At 44.4% G+C, this 16,892-nt stretch overlaps 1 protein-coding gene and 1 long non-coding RNA gene across 3 annotated transcripts; both read left to right on the top strand.

Moving 5' to 3' along the window:
• Positions 1-812: 812 nt before the first annotated feature.
• Positions 813-10,730, top strand: LOC117194423 (mediator of RNA polymerase II transcription subunit 15-like). 2 transcript variants are annotated; one of them, XM_033398989.1, is made up of 3 exons: positions 813-853; positions 927-1,068; positions 8,922-10,730. In XM_033398989.1, exon 3 carries the CDS (start codon positions 9,070-9,072, stop codon positions 9,628-9,630), a length of 561 nt encoding a protein of 186 aa, XP_033254880.1. In that variant the 5' UTR covers positions 813-853; positions 927-1,068; positions 8,922-9,069; the 3' UTR covers positions 9,631-10,730. The 2 variants fall into 2 exon arrangements, with proteins under 2 accessions (XP_033254880.1, XP_033254881.1); XM_033398990.1 differs by lacking the exon at positions 813-853 and having other exon boundaries at positions 890-1,068.
• Positions 10,731-12,737: 2,007 nt separating this feature from the next.
• On the top strand, positions 12,738-13,538 carry LOC117194426. The gene is made up of 3 exons (XR_004474823.1): positions 12,738-12,873; positions 12,947-13,088; positions 13,154-13,538. It is a non-coding gene; the product is annotated as an uncharacterized LOC117194426 (long non-coding RNA).
• Positions 13,539-16,892: the final 3,354 nt, after the last annotated feature.

Here is a 16,892-nt window from a genome sequence, read left to right as displayed (position 1 = left end):
TAAGGTGTTCATTGGCGAGCGGCTCTGGTCCGGCCGCCCACGTTGCATCTGTCGTTGGTTGGTGTTGGCTGCTGCACTCGAGTGGCACTGGTCCTGCCACCCAACTGCATTGTCGTTGTGCTGGCGTTGACATCGAAATGTGATGCCAACGATTTGTGTTATTGGCCGCATCCAAGTGGCGAACTGGTCCGGCCACCAGGATACGTTGTCGATTTTAATTGTTGGCCGCATCCGAGTGGCTGCTGGTCCGGCCACCCAGGATGGGCTGTCAGTTGGAAACCATTAACTCACATAACCACGAAAAATGAAAAATGACCTGGCCTCCTCGGCCACGTTCGTCTTCGGATTGTTGGTGTAATTTTGAGTGGCTACTGGTCCGGCCACCCAGTTGAGGAGGTGTTTATTTTGGCGTTTGATTTTTAATTTGTGTTTATTTGCAGGTGCCTGTCGTCGATTTGGATGTTGTTGCTGGCTACCCTTGTCTGGTTTGTGTTGGCATAGGAGACGTTTGCAGGTGAGTATTTGTGTTTTTTATTGGCAGCCTCGTTCATGATTCTCCTTTTTCTTCTTCCTTTTGCAGGATTTGCTGGCGGCCGGCGGCTCAACACCAGGCAATCCCGCCCTCACATAATTGGCATGAGAGACGGGTGTGACCCAGTGGAGCGGCAACAGGCGCCAGCATCTGCGTCGTCGTTGGAATGGCTGCTGTCTGTTTGGAGTGGCGTGACGTCATTGTGATGGTCGGGGGCAGCTTCATCAAAAGGGGCCTCCTTTTCCGCCCATTTGGCAGGAAATTGTCAATGTTGGTGGCGAGGCAGCTTCTTGTTGGTCAGCTCTGTCTGGTGATTGGCAGGTAAGTGTGGATTTTGTGTGTTTTGGCAGTTTTTCGTGTTGGCGTGAATTGACTGTTTTTCTTTGTGTTTTAGTGGCTGGCCTCTGGACTTTTGTTGGAGTTGACGGTGGTAGTGCTGCTGATGAGGCCTCCAAATTTCGCCCATTATGCCTCGATAGAGTTGCAGGAGTGGCGAGGCAGCTGCTGGAGGGGCAGATCTGTCGGTTTAATAGCAGGTGAGTATGTTTGTTGGTCATTTGCAGATTGTTGTTAATTGTGTTTAATTTTTGTCTATTTTTAGGTGTACGATTTCAACGAAAGTACAAAATTGTACGATTAGACCTAGACAAATAGCTAACCATAAATAGGTTAAGATTTCCCAGCCACCTAAAGAAATAAACGATAATATGCTCTAAATATAAATATGTGACATGCACTACTGACCTAATTAAATATACAACGGACAGCTGCATGCATTTGTGTACATACACTGTTAAGATATTTACGGCACTATCATAAAACACATTCTGGATGACCTGCCTGTGGTCAAATCACACACCATCTGCATGATAACCATTGTGACCGTCATAAATATGACCCTTGGAATATTCCACTGTTGGATTTGTAGTAATTGCTTAGTCCTAAATAGAGATAACACATTTCCCTAGCAATATGATACTCAGAGCTAATTAAACATACCTAAGATCCTAAGTAAACAATCATACTCATAGAAATTGTATATAAACCTTGCATTTTACCAAATAAAATCAGTACGAAAGAAAACTCTGACGTATTCACATCTCCGAAGCCCAATTTGTTCAAGTACCGATTGCGGCGACCTGTTGTTACTGGTACATGAACCGGTAGCATACAAATTTACATTTTCAGCATACGATTGTCATATTGACAATCACCAGAATCAAGTGAATCTACATCAACAGATTCATTTGATTTGTTCATTTGGTGCCCCCGACGTGATGAATTGACATTCCCCACAAAATCAAGTGAATCTACATCAACAGATTCATTTGATTTGTTCATTTGGTGACCCCCGACTTTTGGACACTTAACCGTTCATCTGGATTTTGTTCCCGATTTGGAACTTGGATTTAGTTGGAAAATCCTACATAATTGGTCAACTTGGCGACCAATTTACATACATACAACAACACTCACAATTGTGATTTAAAACCTTCGGTGAAGGAAAACGTAATTGGAGTTATTTGGATCTAACTCAACCATCACAGTCAACTTGGCGACTAACTTTGAATTGGAAAAAAGAATTCCAGTGTCATAAATATTTATTGAGATACTTTGACCATCTTCGTGGTTGTGAGTAGAGGCACAACCAGTCATAGTGACAAACAAATTACCTCCATCGGGTCAAAGTATTAAAATAAATAAAATAAAATGGCATCATCAAGCATTAATGTTATGCTAGACAGGCAGCTTGCCACAGGCGAAGAGATTCAGAGCCTGGTACGAAATTATAAAAAGGATTCTGCTGAAAGGAAGCAGAAACCAGAATATTTTAAATCCCGCATTGAGAACATATCAAAGCTCTGGGACGCATTTTCAATGGATTAATGTAATATCAAAAAAATAACTCAAAACTCAAAAATTGAGCACAGTTATTTCTCTAACGAATATTTCAAACACACAAAAGAGTTGGTCGTCAGATATAAAGACGAATTTACAAAGCAGTTAGCTGCACTAGAAATGGATATAGATACAGGATCCATTACATCTATGGAGAGTGAGCCTGAAATAGAGCCCATGATCCGAGAACAAAAGGTGCTGCTTGAAAGTCTAGAGCGCATCCTGAACAGAATGACGAATGAGACGCGAAAGGACTTCAAACCAATAATAATCAAATATTGGGATGAGATTAGAGCGATCCATATTCAAATTTATAAAAAATGCATTGATCCTGTGAAAATGGGATATAACATTAACAATTACATTGCAGCTGAAGATGCAGTATTAACAGTCCAAACAATGACTGAAGCAGACGCTGTTCAACAAATTATCGCTGCTCCACATATGCATAATACATTACCCCTGCCTAAGGTTGCTATCCCTAAATTTGATGGTGACTACTTAAAATGGCAACAATTTCATGACATTTTTAAGCAAATGATTCATGAAGCATCGGTACCCGTCATTCAGAAGATGTGGTATTTAAAAACCAATGTTACGGGAGAAGCGGAAAATTTAATACGCCATCTTTCGCTAACAGAAAATAATTACACAACGGCATGGAACATGCTTCAAGAGCGTTTCAGCAACAAAAGAGTGCTTAGTAACGCATTAATTCAAAAATTATTGGATCAACCAAGTACTTCCAATGATGCAAAGTCCATTAAGGCTTTGCACGATAATGTAAAGGAAACATTATCAGCACTCAATAACATAAATATAGAGACAGCTGGATGGGATCCAATTCTTCTATGTATTTTGACAAAAAAGTTAGATCGTCAGACTCACACTTTGTATGAACAATCCATACAAAGTACAAAGAAATTACAGCCTTTGAGCGAATTAATGAAATTTCTCGAACAAAGGTTCCTTACCTTGGAAGCCATTGGATGGGAAAAAACAAAGAAACCCATCACATGTGCCTCAGCAGGAACTGAAAGTCAGTATGTCTGCTATTTTTGTGAAAAGCCAAATCACGCTATTTACAAATGCACGCAGTTTTTAAAAAAAAAAACTGTCGCAGAGAGGTTAAATTGGGTTCAAAAGAACCAACTTTGCGTCAAGTGTTTCAAACGCGATCACACTGCAAAGAATTGCCAAAGAAGAGATTGTGTTAAGTGCAATAAAGGACACAACACTCTACTACATTTGGAAATCAAGTCTGAAGCCAAAACTGCAGCATCAGCAAATAGTAGTCAAAACACTTATGTATTACTAGCTACTGCTCTTGTTACAATAAAAGGCAACAATGGACAAATGGGTGAATTTAGAGCCCTACTTGATTCAGGCTCTCAAGTCAATGTGATTTCTGAAAGAGCATTGAAAATATTAGATCTGAAAGTCACAAAATCAGAACTACAAATAAATGGAATTGGCGGACGAACACAAACGTCAAAAGCAAGAGTCAATGTTATGCTTACTTCACAAGATAACAAGTTTAATACAAGACTAGAAGCAATAGTATTGACACACATAGTGGCAGATCAACCAGCACAGTCAATTGATACGTCTCGTTGGAAGCTTCCGAAAAATATCACTTTGGCTGATCCCAACTTTGACAAGACTGGAAGAATAGACATACTATTGGGAGCAGAACATTACTTCGAAATCATGCAAGACAAGCATGTATCAATTGGAAAAGGATTGCCCAGGCTACAGGAAACGAAACTAGGCTGGATAGTGGCTGGCAAGCTAAGACAGGAGTCAAAGAGCCAAAGCACGTGTGCAGTTTTGACTGAGGAGGACAAGGTGGATCAGCAAATCTCCAAGTTTTGGGAATTGGATTCATTCCCGAGCAACACACCATGCTTATCCCCTCTAGAGAAGCGATGTGAGCAATATTTTTCTCAAAATATTCAAATGGCATGTGACAAGAAATTCATTGTCAGACTTCCATTTTTGGAAGATGCTTCTTCCCTAGGGGAGAGCCGTGATTTGGCTACACGTCGACTTTTTTGCCTGGAAAAACGACTGTCACGAGATCCGGAAACCAAGGCAAGCTATGTGCAATTCATGAAAGAATATGAGGCACTTGGGCATATGAAGGAAATGCACATTAAGGATAACGAAGATCACCTATTAACCTTGCTTAAAAATCAAACATCATTGATTGACTCTACAATCAATGTGATAAAACGGGATGAAATCTCAAATTCCAAACGATTAAGTCGAATTGAGGATTTCATCACCGAGTCAAAGGGAAGGGCTGATCATTTTAGCGCCTTTCAATGGTAGACTACGTTGTCTACTCAGTTGACTCTATTATCTGCAAATCTTCAACGAATGCAAGCAGAGATCATCAATGTCTTGACAGATATCCGACACAATACAATTAGCCCTATGCTAATATCCCCCCGACAACTTAAGGAACAACTGGAGCAGATACGGGATCATTTAAGGCCAGGACAAGCACTTCCAGTAACTCCCGACAATATGCTCATGGTGTACCAGATGATGAAAGCAGAAGGCACTATAATAGAGGATCATGCAATTATCAAGGTAACATTTCCATTAGTCTCAGTAAACGAACTGGAAATATACAAATTGACAGCGATTCCGGTGCCAAATAAAAATGGGATAAGCATGTTTGAAATAAAAACACCATATATGGCAATCAATAGTCACCGAGACGAATTCGTTGAACTATCAGAGACTGAATTCAAAACCTGTCATCAAAGAGCAAACAATGACTTTGTTTGCTATAATAAACAAACAATGTTCTCAGCCGAAACAAGTTGTGAATTACAAATGTTTCACAACAAAACGGACTCATCATGTCACCTAGTCAACACAAAAAAATCATTTTTATGGTTGAGCATGCATAAAAGAAATCGATGGATTTTTGCAACAAAGTCATCATTAAAGCTATCAGCGGTATGTGCAGATGGCATTTCGGATATTAAGCTACAACACTCAGGAATATTGATCGCCGAACCTGGATGCATCATTCGGAATTCGCTAATGACTGTCACAAGTCAGAGCACATTGGAAACTACTCTGCAGTTATCATACGCTCGGTTTGGAGATAGTGATCTCAACGAAACATCAACTGAACGTTCTACAAAGAAGGTTTCAAGGAACAATGAAAAACTGAACTACGAGGAGCTGTATCAAATGGAAACGAATCTGCTACCACCTAAAAGTTTCAAGTTACCCCACAATCTTGAAACCATTGATCATCATCATATTGCCATCTACATTGCACTGCTCTTCATCATGATCATTGTAATGATTCATCTGGTTAAAAGGTGGTACACAACAAGACTCCCTTCTCAGCAGAGACATACACTTAGCTCATCAGCTAGTGAAGAAAACGCACCAAGGCATCCGTTCACAATCAATATTGATGATGGTTGAGCATACTATGTTCAACGGCCGGGAGGATGTACGATTTCAACGAAAGTACAAAATTGTACGATTAGACCTAGACAAATAGCTAACCATAAATAGGTTAAGATTTCCCAGCCACCTAAAGAAATAAACGATAATATGCTCTAAATATAAATATGTGACATGCACTACTGACCTAAATAAATATACAACGGACAGCTGCATGCATTTGTGTACATACACTGTTAAGATATTTACGGCACTATCATAAAACACATTCTGGATGACCTGCATGTGGTCAAATCACACACCATCTGCATGATAACCATTGTGACCGTCATAAATATGACCCTTGGAATATTCCACTGTTGGATTTGTAGTAATTGCTTAGTCCTAAATAGAGATAACACATTTCCCTAGCAATATGATACTCAGAGCTAATTAAACATACCTAAGATCCTAAGTAAACAATCATACTCATAGAAATTGTATATAAACCTTGCATTTTACCAAATAAAATCAGTACGAAAGAAAACTCTGACGTATTCACATCTCCGAAGCCCAATTTGTTCAAGTACCGATTGCGGCGACCTGTTGTTACTGGTACATGAACCGGTAGCATACAAATTTACATTTTCAGCATACGATTGTCATATTGACAATCACCAGAATCAAGTGAATCTACATCAACAGATTCATTTGATTTGTTCATTTGGTGACCCCGACGTGATGAATTGACATTCACCACAAAATCAAGTGAATCTACATCAACAGATTCATTTGATTTACTCATTTGGTGACCCCGACGTGATGAATTGACATTCACCACAAAATCAAGTGAATCTACATCAACAGATTCATTTGATTTGTTCATTTGGTGACCCCGACGTGATGAATTGACATTCACCACAAAATCAAGTGAATCTACATCAACAGATTCATTTGATTTACTCATTTGGTGACCCCGACGTGATGAATTGACATTCACCACAAAATCAAGTGAATCTACATCAACAGATTCATTTGATTTACTCATTTGGTGACCCCGACGTGATGAAATCAAGACTGCAGCGTGAAGACCCTGGGAATAACGTGGATGCCTAAATCCGACCATTTCTGTGGAAAAACGGAGATTGCCACTAAGGAAACAATATCCAGAAGAGATGTCGTATCCGAAATTTTTAGGATCTTCGATCCGCTTGGATTGTTTTCACCTGTTGTGATGAAAGCAAAAATCTTTATGCAGCATCTCACAAAGGAAGGTTTTGACTACAAAGAAGCGCTTCCAGTTCATCCCCAGGAGGAATGGAAAAGGTACAGGGAGGAGTTAAAATTATTAAACTCCATACAAGTACCACGTCATATATTCCAAGGACAAATTCCGATATCATCAGAGATACATACCTTTGTTGACGCATCGGAGAAAGCATTTGGAGCTGCAGTATATATCCGAGCAATACATAAGGATAAGCGGGCAACGATTCAATTGCTATGTGCCAAATCACATTTAGCGCCCATCAATGCATTAACATTACCCCGTTTGGAACTAAAAGCGGCGGTGTTAGGTGCTCAATTGACAGCAAAAGTAAAGGAAGAGTTATCAATGGAAGATGCATCAACCTTCTTTTGGTCTGACTCAAGGATCGTATTATCATGGATTAACTGCTCGTCATCCATCCGAGACAAATTCGTAGCTACAAGAATAGCTACGATTCAAGAATTGACGATACAAAGACAGTGGAGGCATGTCTCATCCGAAAATAATGCAGCAGATGTACTCTCCAGAGGAATGACGGCGACGAAGTTCATAAAACATAGCATGTGGTTTTATGGACCACTATTTTTACACGGCCCAACATCTACATGGCCACCACCATTTGTGGCTACAAAAGAGGAGTTGATCAGTGCAAATCCCCAAAAGATTGGTCAGTCATTAATTATGACTATCACTCAGGAGGATGACCTAATCTACAAAATAAAGCACAACAACTCATACAACAAGCTATTGAGAGTAGTAGCTTACATGATGCGTTTTCGAGGAAAGAAAACGCACACAAGCAAGACTGTCCAAGTCAATGGGATGAAAGAAGCTCAGAAAATTGTCATTCGTTACATACAACAGAATGACTTCAAAGAAGACATACGTCACTTAACAAAACATAAGGAAACACAAAAGGGAAGTTCGATTAACTCTCTAACACCATTCATGGATCAGGAGGGAATCTTACGAGTAGGTGGTCGACTGGAAGCGGCAAACATTTCATTTGACGCCAAACACCCAATGCTCCTGCCCTACAACGATCCAATTGTGAAGTTGATCCTTGGTAAGAAACACAAGGAAAACATGCATTGCGGCCCCCAGGCATTGCTGACAGCATCACGACAACAGTACTGGATACTCAAAGGAAAAAACATGGCCAGAAGTATTGTGCAGAACTGCGTGAAATGCACTAGAGCCAAGCCTAAGCTACTAGAACAAATCATGGGAAATCTGCCACCTCTTCGAGTCACCCAAGCACGGCCATTCCTCAATTCTGGTGTTGACTACTGTGGACCATTCAAAATCCACTATAAAATTCGAGGAAAGAAGCCTAATACAGCGTACATAGCTATATTTTGTTGTTTCGCAACTAAAGCAGTACATCTGGAGCTTGTCAGTGATCTCACCACAGAAGCATTTTTAGCGGCACTTTGGCGGTTCATCTCTCGTCGAGGAAAATGTCAAGTGCTCCATTGCGACAATGCTACGAATTTCGTAGGAGCCAGGAACAAACTTCAAGAATTAGAAGAAGCCATATTCTCGGAAAAGGCAAAAGAACATATTGTACAAGAGTGCAACAACAAAGGGGCACAGTTTAAATTTATACCTCCTCGCGCACCACACTTCGGCGGCTTATGGGAAGCTGCAGTAAAATCTGCCAAACATCTGCGGCGACCATTTGTTACTGGTACATGAACCGGTAGCATACATACATAACATTTTCAGCATACGATTGTCATATTGACAATCACCAGAATCAAGTGAATCTACATCAACAGATTCATTTGATTTGTTCATTAGGTTTTATTGGCATTAAACTTCTGCTATTTGGCGCAATCAGTAGACGCCGTATAATCCGTCGCTTTCGAAGTCGCCACTGGATTGTCCATTTAGGAACCTACGTAGGTCATCGTAAGGCTCTTCGTCGGTCCATTGGCTGTCATCGTCCATGTCCATATCCGGCTCAGTGTCCGATATAGCTACTGCTGTTTCTGTATTGGCTGCTGGTTGTGATGGCGGCGGGTGTGTAGGTGCTGTTGCCTGTAGTCATCGTCCTTCCCAGCAACAGCAGCCCCATATCCACGCCCCCAAGCAGCAGCAGCCATCTCAAAAGAAGCGGCCACAACACCAACCCCAACTGCAACAGCAGCATTCAAGCGGCCGACAGGGGGCCAAACCAGCAGCACCAACACCAACACCAGCTGCAGCAGCAACGCCCAACACCCGCAGGCCCTTGTATAGCCGACACAATTTGGGTCGGCAGCACCAGCAGCAGCACCAGCATCGCGGCCATCATTCCCAGCCACAGGCCAAGGGGCGCCAATGCCAGCGCGATCAACGGGTGCAGCCAACTCCAAAACGTTTCCAGACACCGAGAAATCCCCAGCATCAGCAGCAGCCAGCCGTCCAATGCGATGGCAAGTGTGTGGAAATGCTAAAAGAGTACGCCGTTAAAATTGAAAATTTAGAGAAAAGACTGCAAGAACTTACCACACTATTACAAACCTGACTGAAGCAAAGGGCAGTGGCTCAGCAGTGGCCAATCCTCCAACACAGACACCAGCAGCAGCACCAACACATCCAAGACCCGCCGCCAATACACAACCTGACGCCGCAGCCGTATCGGAGGACTCTGATATGGACTGCGAAGCACTCAGCGACGATGGCGACGACATGTGGACGGACCACGATTCATTTGACGACGAGATAGCGGAGGAGATCATGGACGCCTACGGTAGCTTCTACTCTGACGTCTTTTGATGAGCCCAAAAGTCGGTCCTGAGGCAGCCACTAAAAACAGATGGAAAACATTAACTCACATAACCACGAAAAATGACCAATACGTACTCACCTGACACGCCATCGACAGAGCTGCCCCACCAGCAGATGCCACGACAAATAGACCAAACTTTTGCTGCTAATTTGACGACATTCTTAGAATATATTGACGACTCTCCTGACAATTCACCGCCCAGGTCCAGAGCAACCACTGAAATAAAACAAAATGACGTCAATTCGCATACCAACAAAATATGGACAAAACTCACAATAATCACACGTACCTGCCACGCCTCCGACAGATCTACCCCTCCAGCAGCTGCCCCGTCATCAACACCACACATTTGATGCCAATTGGACGACATTTTAGGGTTTATTGACGACGCTCCTGACAATCCACCGCACAGGTCCAGAGCAGCCACTGTAAACAAACCAAAAATGACGTCAATACACACATCAACACAAAATGGTACAAACACACACAAAACATACGTACCTGCCACGCCTCCGATAGAGCTGCCTCTCCAGCAGTTGCCACACCAAATTCACCATCCAATTCCTGCCAAATGGGCTAAATTTGAAGGCCCTATCGCCGTCGCCAACAACATCCAGTCCACAGGCTGCCGCTAAAAGGAGAAAAACATCAATACACACTTCAACACAAAATGGTCCAAACACACACAAAACATACGTACCTGCCACGCCTCCGATAGAGCTGCCTCTCCAGCAGTTGCCACACCAAATTCACCATCCAATTCCTGCCAAATGGGCGAAATTTGAAGGCCCTATCGCCGTCGCCAACAACATCCAGTCCACAGGCTGCCGCTAAAAGGAGAAAAACATGAATCGGGGCTAGAGTTCTATATGCGGGGACCATGCTGGGCAAAGGAGGGTAATGGGGTTGGATAGGAGGCTGTAAGAGCCTTCTTTATGGGATCACCGGATGAACCGGGAGCAGTGATCATGGTAGGGTGGGCATGAGTGGTCACAACAACACCGTGGCACGACTTGTATGTGTGTATGTGTCCGTGTGTGTGTAGTTAGGTGTATTTGCTTGTACATATTTGTGTCGATACTTTGCTTGCACGTGAAATTTTAATGAACGTTACTGTGTCAGTATTGTTGGATTGATTGTTGGAGTAGAGCTGTGTCCCGTCCGTTCTGGGAAAAAAAAAAAAAACCCCCCCATTTCTTGCCGATGAGACGGAAGCCGGAACAAGCACGTGCCCGGACGGGAGACGAACCATCACCTGCTCAGCCTTCCGTGAAGGTTTGGTAATATCCAATATGCTACATATGTTTGTGCTGTGTGTATTGGCTGCTCTGTTGTCGAAGGATGGGATGGGAAGGGGAAAGTTTGCCTGCTCCCGTTTAACCGCCCGGATACTTTAAACTTCCGGATCTTACGATCGGGGCGCGAGACGCTCCGAAGAGTCGACCGCATAGCATCATGTGGGCGATTGTATTGGCATTGTTGGGGCATTTGGCTGAGTGGCGAAGGTTGGCAGTGCGGATTTTGATCCTGCTCAACTGCTATGGGTATGTATTGAAGTTTAAAATGGGTGGGGGTGAAAAGGGGAATGGCTGGGCGTAATTGCCGAAGTTGGCGACCGATAACACACTAGCATTGAGAAATGCAATTTGAATTGGCTTTTTGGTGTGTTATCGGCGCGTTATTTTCCTAATTGGCGTGGTATTTTTTGGGTCATTAATGGCCTTGCCAGTTGTCAGGTATTGGGGAATGGGTGATAGTTGGGAAGGAAGAAGAAGAAAGAAAGGTAATTATGCTAAAATAAATAACTAAAATTAATTAAATTACATTACAGCTAAGGACAATCTATCTACAATTACTACAAATAAGGACTACAAAACTACAGAGATATATACAAGGTAAAACAAACAATAATTACAATACATTTACACAACAATAAACATACTTAAATATCATTTATTTTTAACAGGAGGACAACTACAACAAAGCACCGGCCGGCATGGCAAACGCAATGCAGAACATTGCGCCGCATACCGGCCGGCTCCGTTGTCCCCCTGTGCAGGATTAGTGGCACCACCTGAGATCTTTAGTGGCGATGGCTGGACTTGGAGATGGCGTGCATCGTGGGCTAAGGTGTTCATTGGCGAGCGGCTCTGGTCCGGCCGCCCACGTTGCATCTGTCGTTGGTTGGTGTTGGCTGCTGCACTCGAGTGGCACTGGTCCTGCCACCCAACTGCATTGTCGTTGTGCTGGCGTTGACATCGAAATGTGATGCCAACGATTTGTGTTATTGGCCGCATCCAAGTGGCGAACTGGTCCGGCCACCAGGATACGTTGTCGATTTTAATTGTTGGCCGCATCCGAGTGGCTGCTGGTCCGGCCACCCAGGATGCGCTGTCAGTTGGAAACCATTAACTCACATAACCACGAAAAATGAAAAATGACCTGGCCTCCTCGGCCACGTTCGTCTTCGGACTGTTGGTGTAATTTTGAGTGGCTACTGGTCCGGCCACCCAGTTGAGGAGGTGTTTATTTTGGCGTTTGATTTTTAATTTGTGTTTATTTGCAGGTGCCTGTCGTCGATTTGGATGTTGTTGCTGGCTACCCTTGTCTGGTTTGTGTTGGCATAGGAGACGTTTGCAGGTGAGTATTTGTGTTTTTTATTGGCAGCCTCGTTCATGATTCTCCTTTTTCTTCTTCCTTTTGCAGGATTTGCTGGCGTCCGGCGGCTCAACACCAGGCAATCCCGCCCTCACATAATTGGCATGAGAGACGGGTGTGACCCAGTGGAGCGGCAACAGGCGCCAGCATCTGCGTCGTCGTTGGAATGGCTGCTGTCTGTTTGGAGTGGCGTGACGTCATTGTGATGGTCGGTGGCAGCGTCATCAAAAGGGGCCTCCTTTTCCGCCCATTTAGCAGGAAATTGTCAATGTTGGTGGCGAGGCAGCTTCTTGTTGGTCAGCTCTGTCTGGTGATTGGCAGGTAAGTGTGGATTTTGTGTGTTTTGGCAGTTTTTCGTGTTGGCATGAATTGACTGTTTTTCTTTGTGTTTTAGTGGCTGGCCTCTGGACTTTTGTTGGAGTTGACGGTGGTAGTGCTGCTGATGAGGCCTTCAAATTTCGCCCATTATGCCTCGAGAGAGTTGCAGGAGTGGCGAGGCAGCTGCTGGAGGGGCAGATCTGTCGGTTTAATAGCAGGTGAGTATGTTTGTTGGTCATTTGCAGATTGTTGTTAATTGTGTTTAATTTTTGTCTATTTTTAGGTTTTATTGGCATTAAACTTCTGCTATTTGGCGCAATCAGTAGACGCCGTATAATCCGTCGCTTTCGAAGTCGCCACTGGATTGTCCATTTAGGAACCTACGTAGGTCATCGTAAGGCTCTTCGTCGGTCCATTGGCTGTCATCGTCCATGTCCATATCCGGCTCAGTGTCCGATATAGCTACTGCTGTTTCTGTATTGGCTGCTGGTTGTGATGGCGGCGGGTGTGTAGGTGCTGTTGCCTGTAGTCGTCGTCCTTCCCAGCAACAGCAGCCCCATATCCACGCCCCCAAGCAGCAGCACCCATCTCAAAAGAAGCGGCCACAACACCAACCCCAACTGCAACAGCAGCATTCAAGCGGCCGACAGGGGGCCAAACCAGCAGCACCAACACCACCACCAGCTGCAGCAGCACCGCCCAACACCCGCAGGCCCTTGTATAGCCGACACAATTTGGGTCGGCAGCACCAGCAGCAGCACCAGCATCGCGGCCATCATTCCCAGCCACAGGCCAAGGGGCGCCAATGCCAGCGCGATCAACGGGTGCAGCCAACTCCAAAACGTTTCCAGACACCGAGAAATCCCCAGCATCAGCAGCAGCCAGCCGTCCAATGCGATGGCAAGTGTGTGGAAATGCTAAAAGAGTACGCCGTTAAAATTGAAAATTTAGAGAAAAGACTGCAAGAACTTACCACACTAATTACAAACCTGACTGAAGCAAAGGGCAGTGGCTCAGCAGTGGCCAATCCTCCAACACAGACACCAGCAGCAGCACCAACACATCCAAGACCCGCCGCCAATACACAACCTGACGCCGCAGCCGTATCGGAGGACTCTGATATGGACTGCGAAGCACTCAGCGACGATGGCGACGACATGTGGACGGACCACGATTCATTTGACGACGAGATAGCGGAGGAGATCATGGACGCCTACGGTAGCTTCTACTCTGACGTCTTTTGATGAGCCCAAAAGTCGGTCCTGAGGCAGCCACTAAAAACAGATGGAAAACATTAACTCACATAACCACGAACAATGACCAATACGTACTCACCTGACACGCCATCGACAGAGCTGCCCCACCAGCAGATGCCACGACAAATAGACCAAACTTTTGCTGCTAATTTGACGACATTCTTAGAATATATTGACGACTCTCCTGACAATTCACCGCCCAGGTCCAGAGCAACCACTGAAATAAAACAAAATGACGTCAATTCGCATACCAACAAAATATGGACAAAACTCACAATAATCACACGTACCTGCCACGCCTCCGACAGATCTACCCCTCCAGCAGCTGCCCCGTCATCAACACCACACATTTGATGCCAATTGGACGACATTTTAGGGTTTATTGACGACGCTCCTGACAATCCACCGCACAGGTCCAGAGCAGCCACTGTAAACAAACCAAAAATGACGTCAATACACACATCAACACAAAATGGTACAAACACACACAAAACATACGTACCCGCCACGCCTCCGATAGAGCTGCCTCTCCAGCAGTTGCCACACCAAATTCACCATCCAATTCCTGCCAAATGGACTAAATTTGAAGGCCCTATCGCCGTCGCCAACAACATCCAGTCCACAGGCTGCCGCTAAAAGGAGAAAAACATCAATACACACTTCAACACAAAATGGTCCAAACACACACAAAACATACGTCCCTGCCACGCCTCCGATAGAGCTGCCTCTCCAGCCGTTGCCACACCAAATTCACCATCCAATTCCTGCCAAATGGGCGAAATTTGAAGGCCCTATCGCCGTCGCCAACAACATCCAGTCCACAGGCTGCCGCTAAAAGGAGAAAAACATCAATACACACTTCAACACAAAATGGTCCAAACACACACAAAACATACATACCTGCCACGCCTCCGATAGAGCTGCCTCTCCAGCAGTTGCCACACCAAATTCACCATCCAATTCCTGCCAAATGGGCGAAATTTGAAGGCCCTATCGCCGTCGCCAACAACATCCAGTCCACAGGCTGCCGCTAAAAGGAGAAAAACATCAATACACACTTCAACACAAAATGGTCCAAACACACACAAAACATACGTACCTGCCACGCCTCCGATAGAGCTGCCTCTCCAGCAGTTGCCACACCAAATTCACCATCCACTTTCTGCCAAATGGGCGAAATTTGAAGGCCCTATCGCCGTCGCCAACAACATCCAGTCCACAGGCTGCCGCTAAAAGAAGAAAAACATCAATTCAATTCACGCATCAACACAAAATAGCCAATCTTTCTACTAATCACACTTACCTGACAGTACACTCACAGATCAGCCTCTCCAGTACCTGCCTCGCCACCAACCGCAACATTGTGTTGCAAGTTGGGCCCAATTTGGACGCCTCTCCGATTACGCTGCCGTCAACCGATGGCCGTGACGTCACGCCATCATCATCATTGTTTGTTATGAGTAACTATTTATTGCATGACCGGAAAAAAAAAACCTCACGTAGTCAGGGGCTTCGTCGCTTAAGAGAGGCTGTGCGCTCTCCCTTATGCCCTGCTGGCAACCATAAGCGCTTACGCCGCGCATAAGAACCAGCCCTCTTAAGAACAAGGCACAAAAGGGAAGATGCGAGGCTGGTCGCTCTGACGTTCTTTTATGCTTTCTACTTGCGGTTGCTTTCGCTAATGCACTTGAATAACTGACCTGCCATAACGATCGCGGCGCACAGTTTTTACATTCCCTTTTGCATATTTATTTATTATAATTATCTATTTGCCTAACATAAAAGCTGGAGATATGTACCCTTCCTTTCTTTCAATTTGTAAGTTAAATTTCAATCTAAAGTGTATTATTAAGAGTTAATCATTTATTAGTTTACTAGTGCGATGCATGTGCTATTGCTCAATATGAAATATAGGATTTAACATGAATCGGGGCTAGAGTTCTATATGCTGGGCAAAGGAGGGTAATGGGGTTAGATAGGAGGCTGTAAGAGCCTTCTTTATGGGATCACCGGATGAACCGGGAGCGGTGATCATGGTAGGGTGGGCATGAGTGGTCACAACAACACCGTGGCACGACTTGTATGTGTGTATGTGTCCGTGTGTGTGTAGTTAGGTGTATTTGCTCTTGTACATATTTGTGTCGATACTTCGCTTGCACGTGAAATTTTAATGAACGTTACTGTGTCAGTATTATGATTGTTGGAGTACAGCTGTGTCCCGTCCGTTCTGGGAAATAAAAAAAAAACCCCCACATTTCTTGCCGATGAGACGGAAGCCGGAACAAGCACGTACCCGGACGGGAGACGAACCATCACCTGCTCAGCCTTCCGTGAAGGTTTGGTAATATCCAATATGCTACATATGTTTGTGCTGTGTGTATTGGCTGCTCTGTTGTCGGGGGATGGGATGGGAAGGGGAAAGTTTGCCTGCTCCCGTTTAACCGCCCGGATACTTTAAACTTCCGGATCTTACGATCCGGGCGCGAGACGCTCCGAAAAGTCGACCGCATAGCATCATGTGGGCGATTGTATTGGCATTGTTGGGGCATTTGGCTGAGTGGCGAAGGTTGGCAGTGTGGATTTTGATCCTGCTCAACTGCTATGGGTATGTATTGAAGTTTAAAATGGGTGGGGGTGAAAAGGGGAATGGCTGGGCGTAATTGCCGAAGTTGGCGACCGATAACACACTAGCATTGAGAAATGCAATTTGAATTGGCTTTTTGGTGTGTTATCGGCGCGTTATTTTCCTAATTGGCGTGGTATTTT

The sequence above is a fragment of the Drosophila miranda genome (genome assembly GCF_003369915.1).
Source record: "Drosophila miranda strain MSH22 chromosome Y unlocalized genomic scaffold, D.miranda_PacBio2.1 Contig_Y3_pilon, whole genome shotgun sequence".
NCBI classification, from domain to species: Eukaryota; Metazoa; Arthropoda; class Insecta; order Diptera; family Drosophilidae; genus Drosophila; species Drosophila miranda.
This window is presented reverse-complemented; position numbering and strand designations above follow the sequence as displayed.

Excerpts from the sequence above, each read along its gene's own strand:
- LOC117194423 (XM_033398989.1), top strand. The coding sequence starts at position 9,070 with ATGTCCATATCCGGCTCAGTGTCCGATATAGCTACTGCTGTTTCTGTA.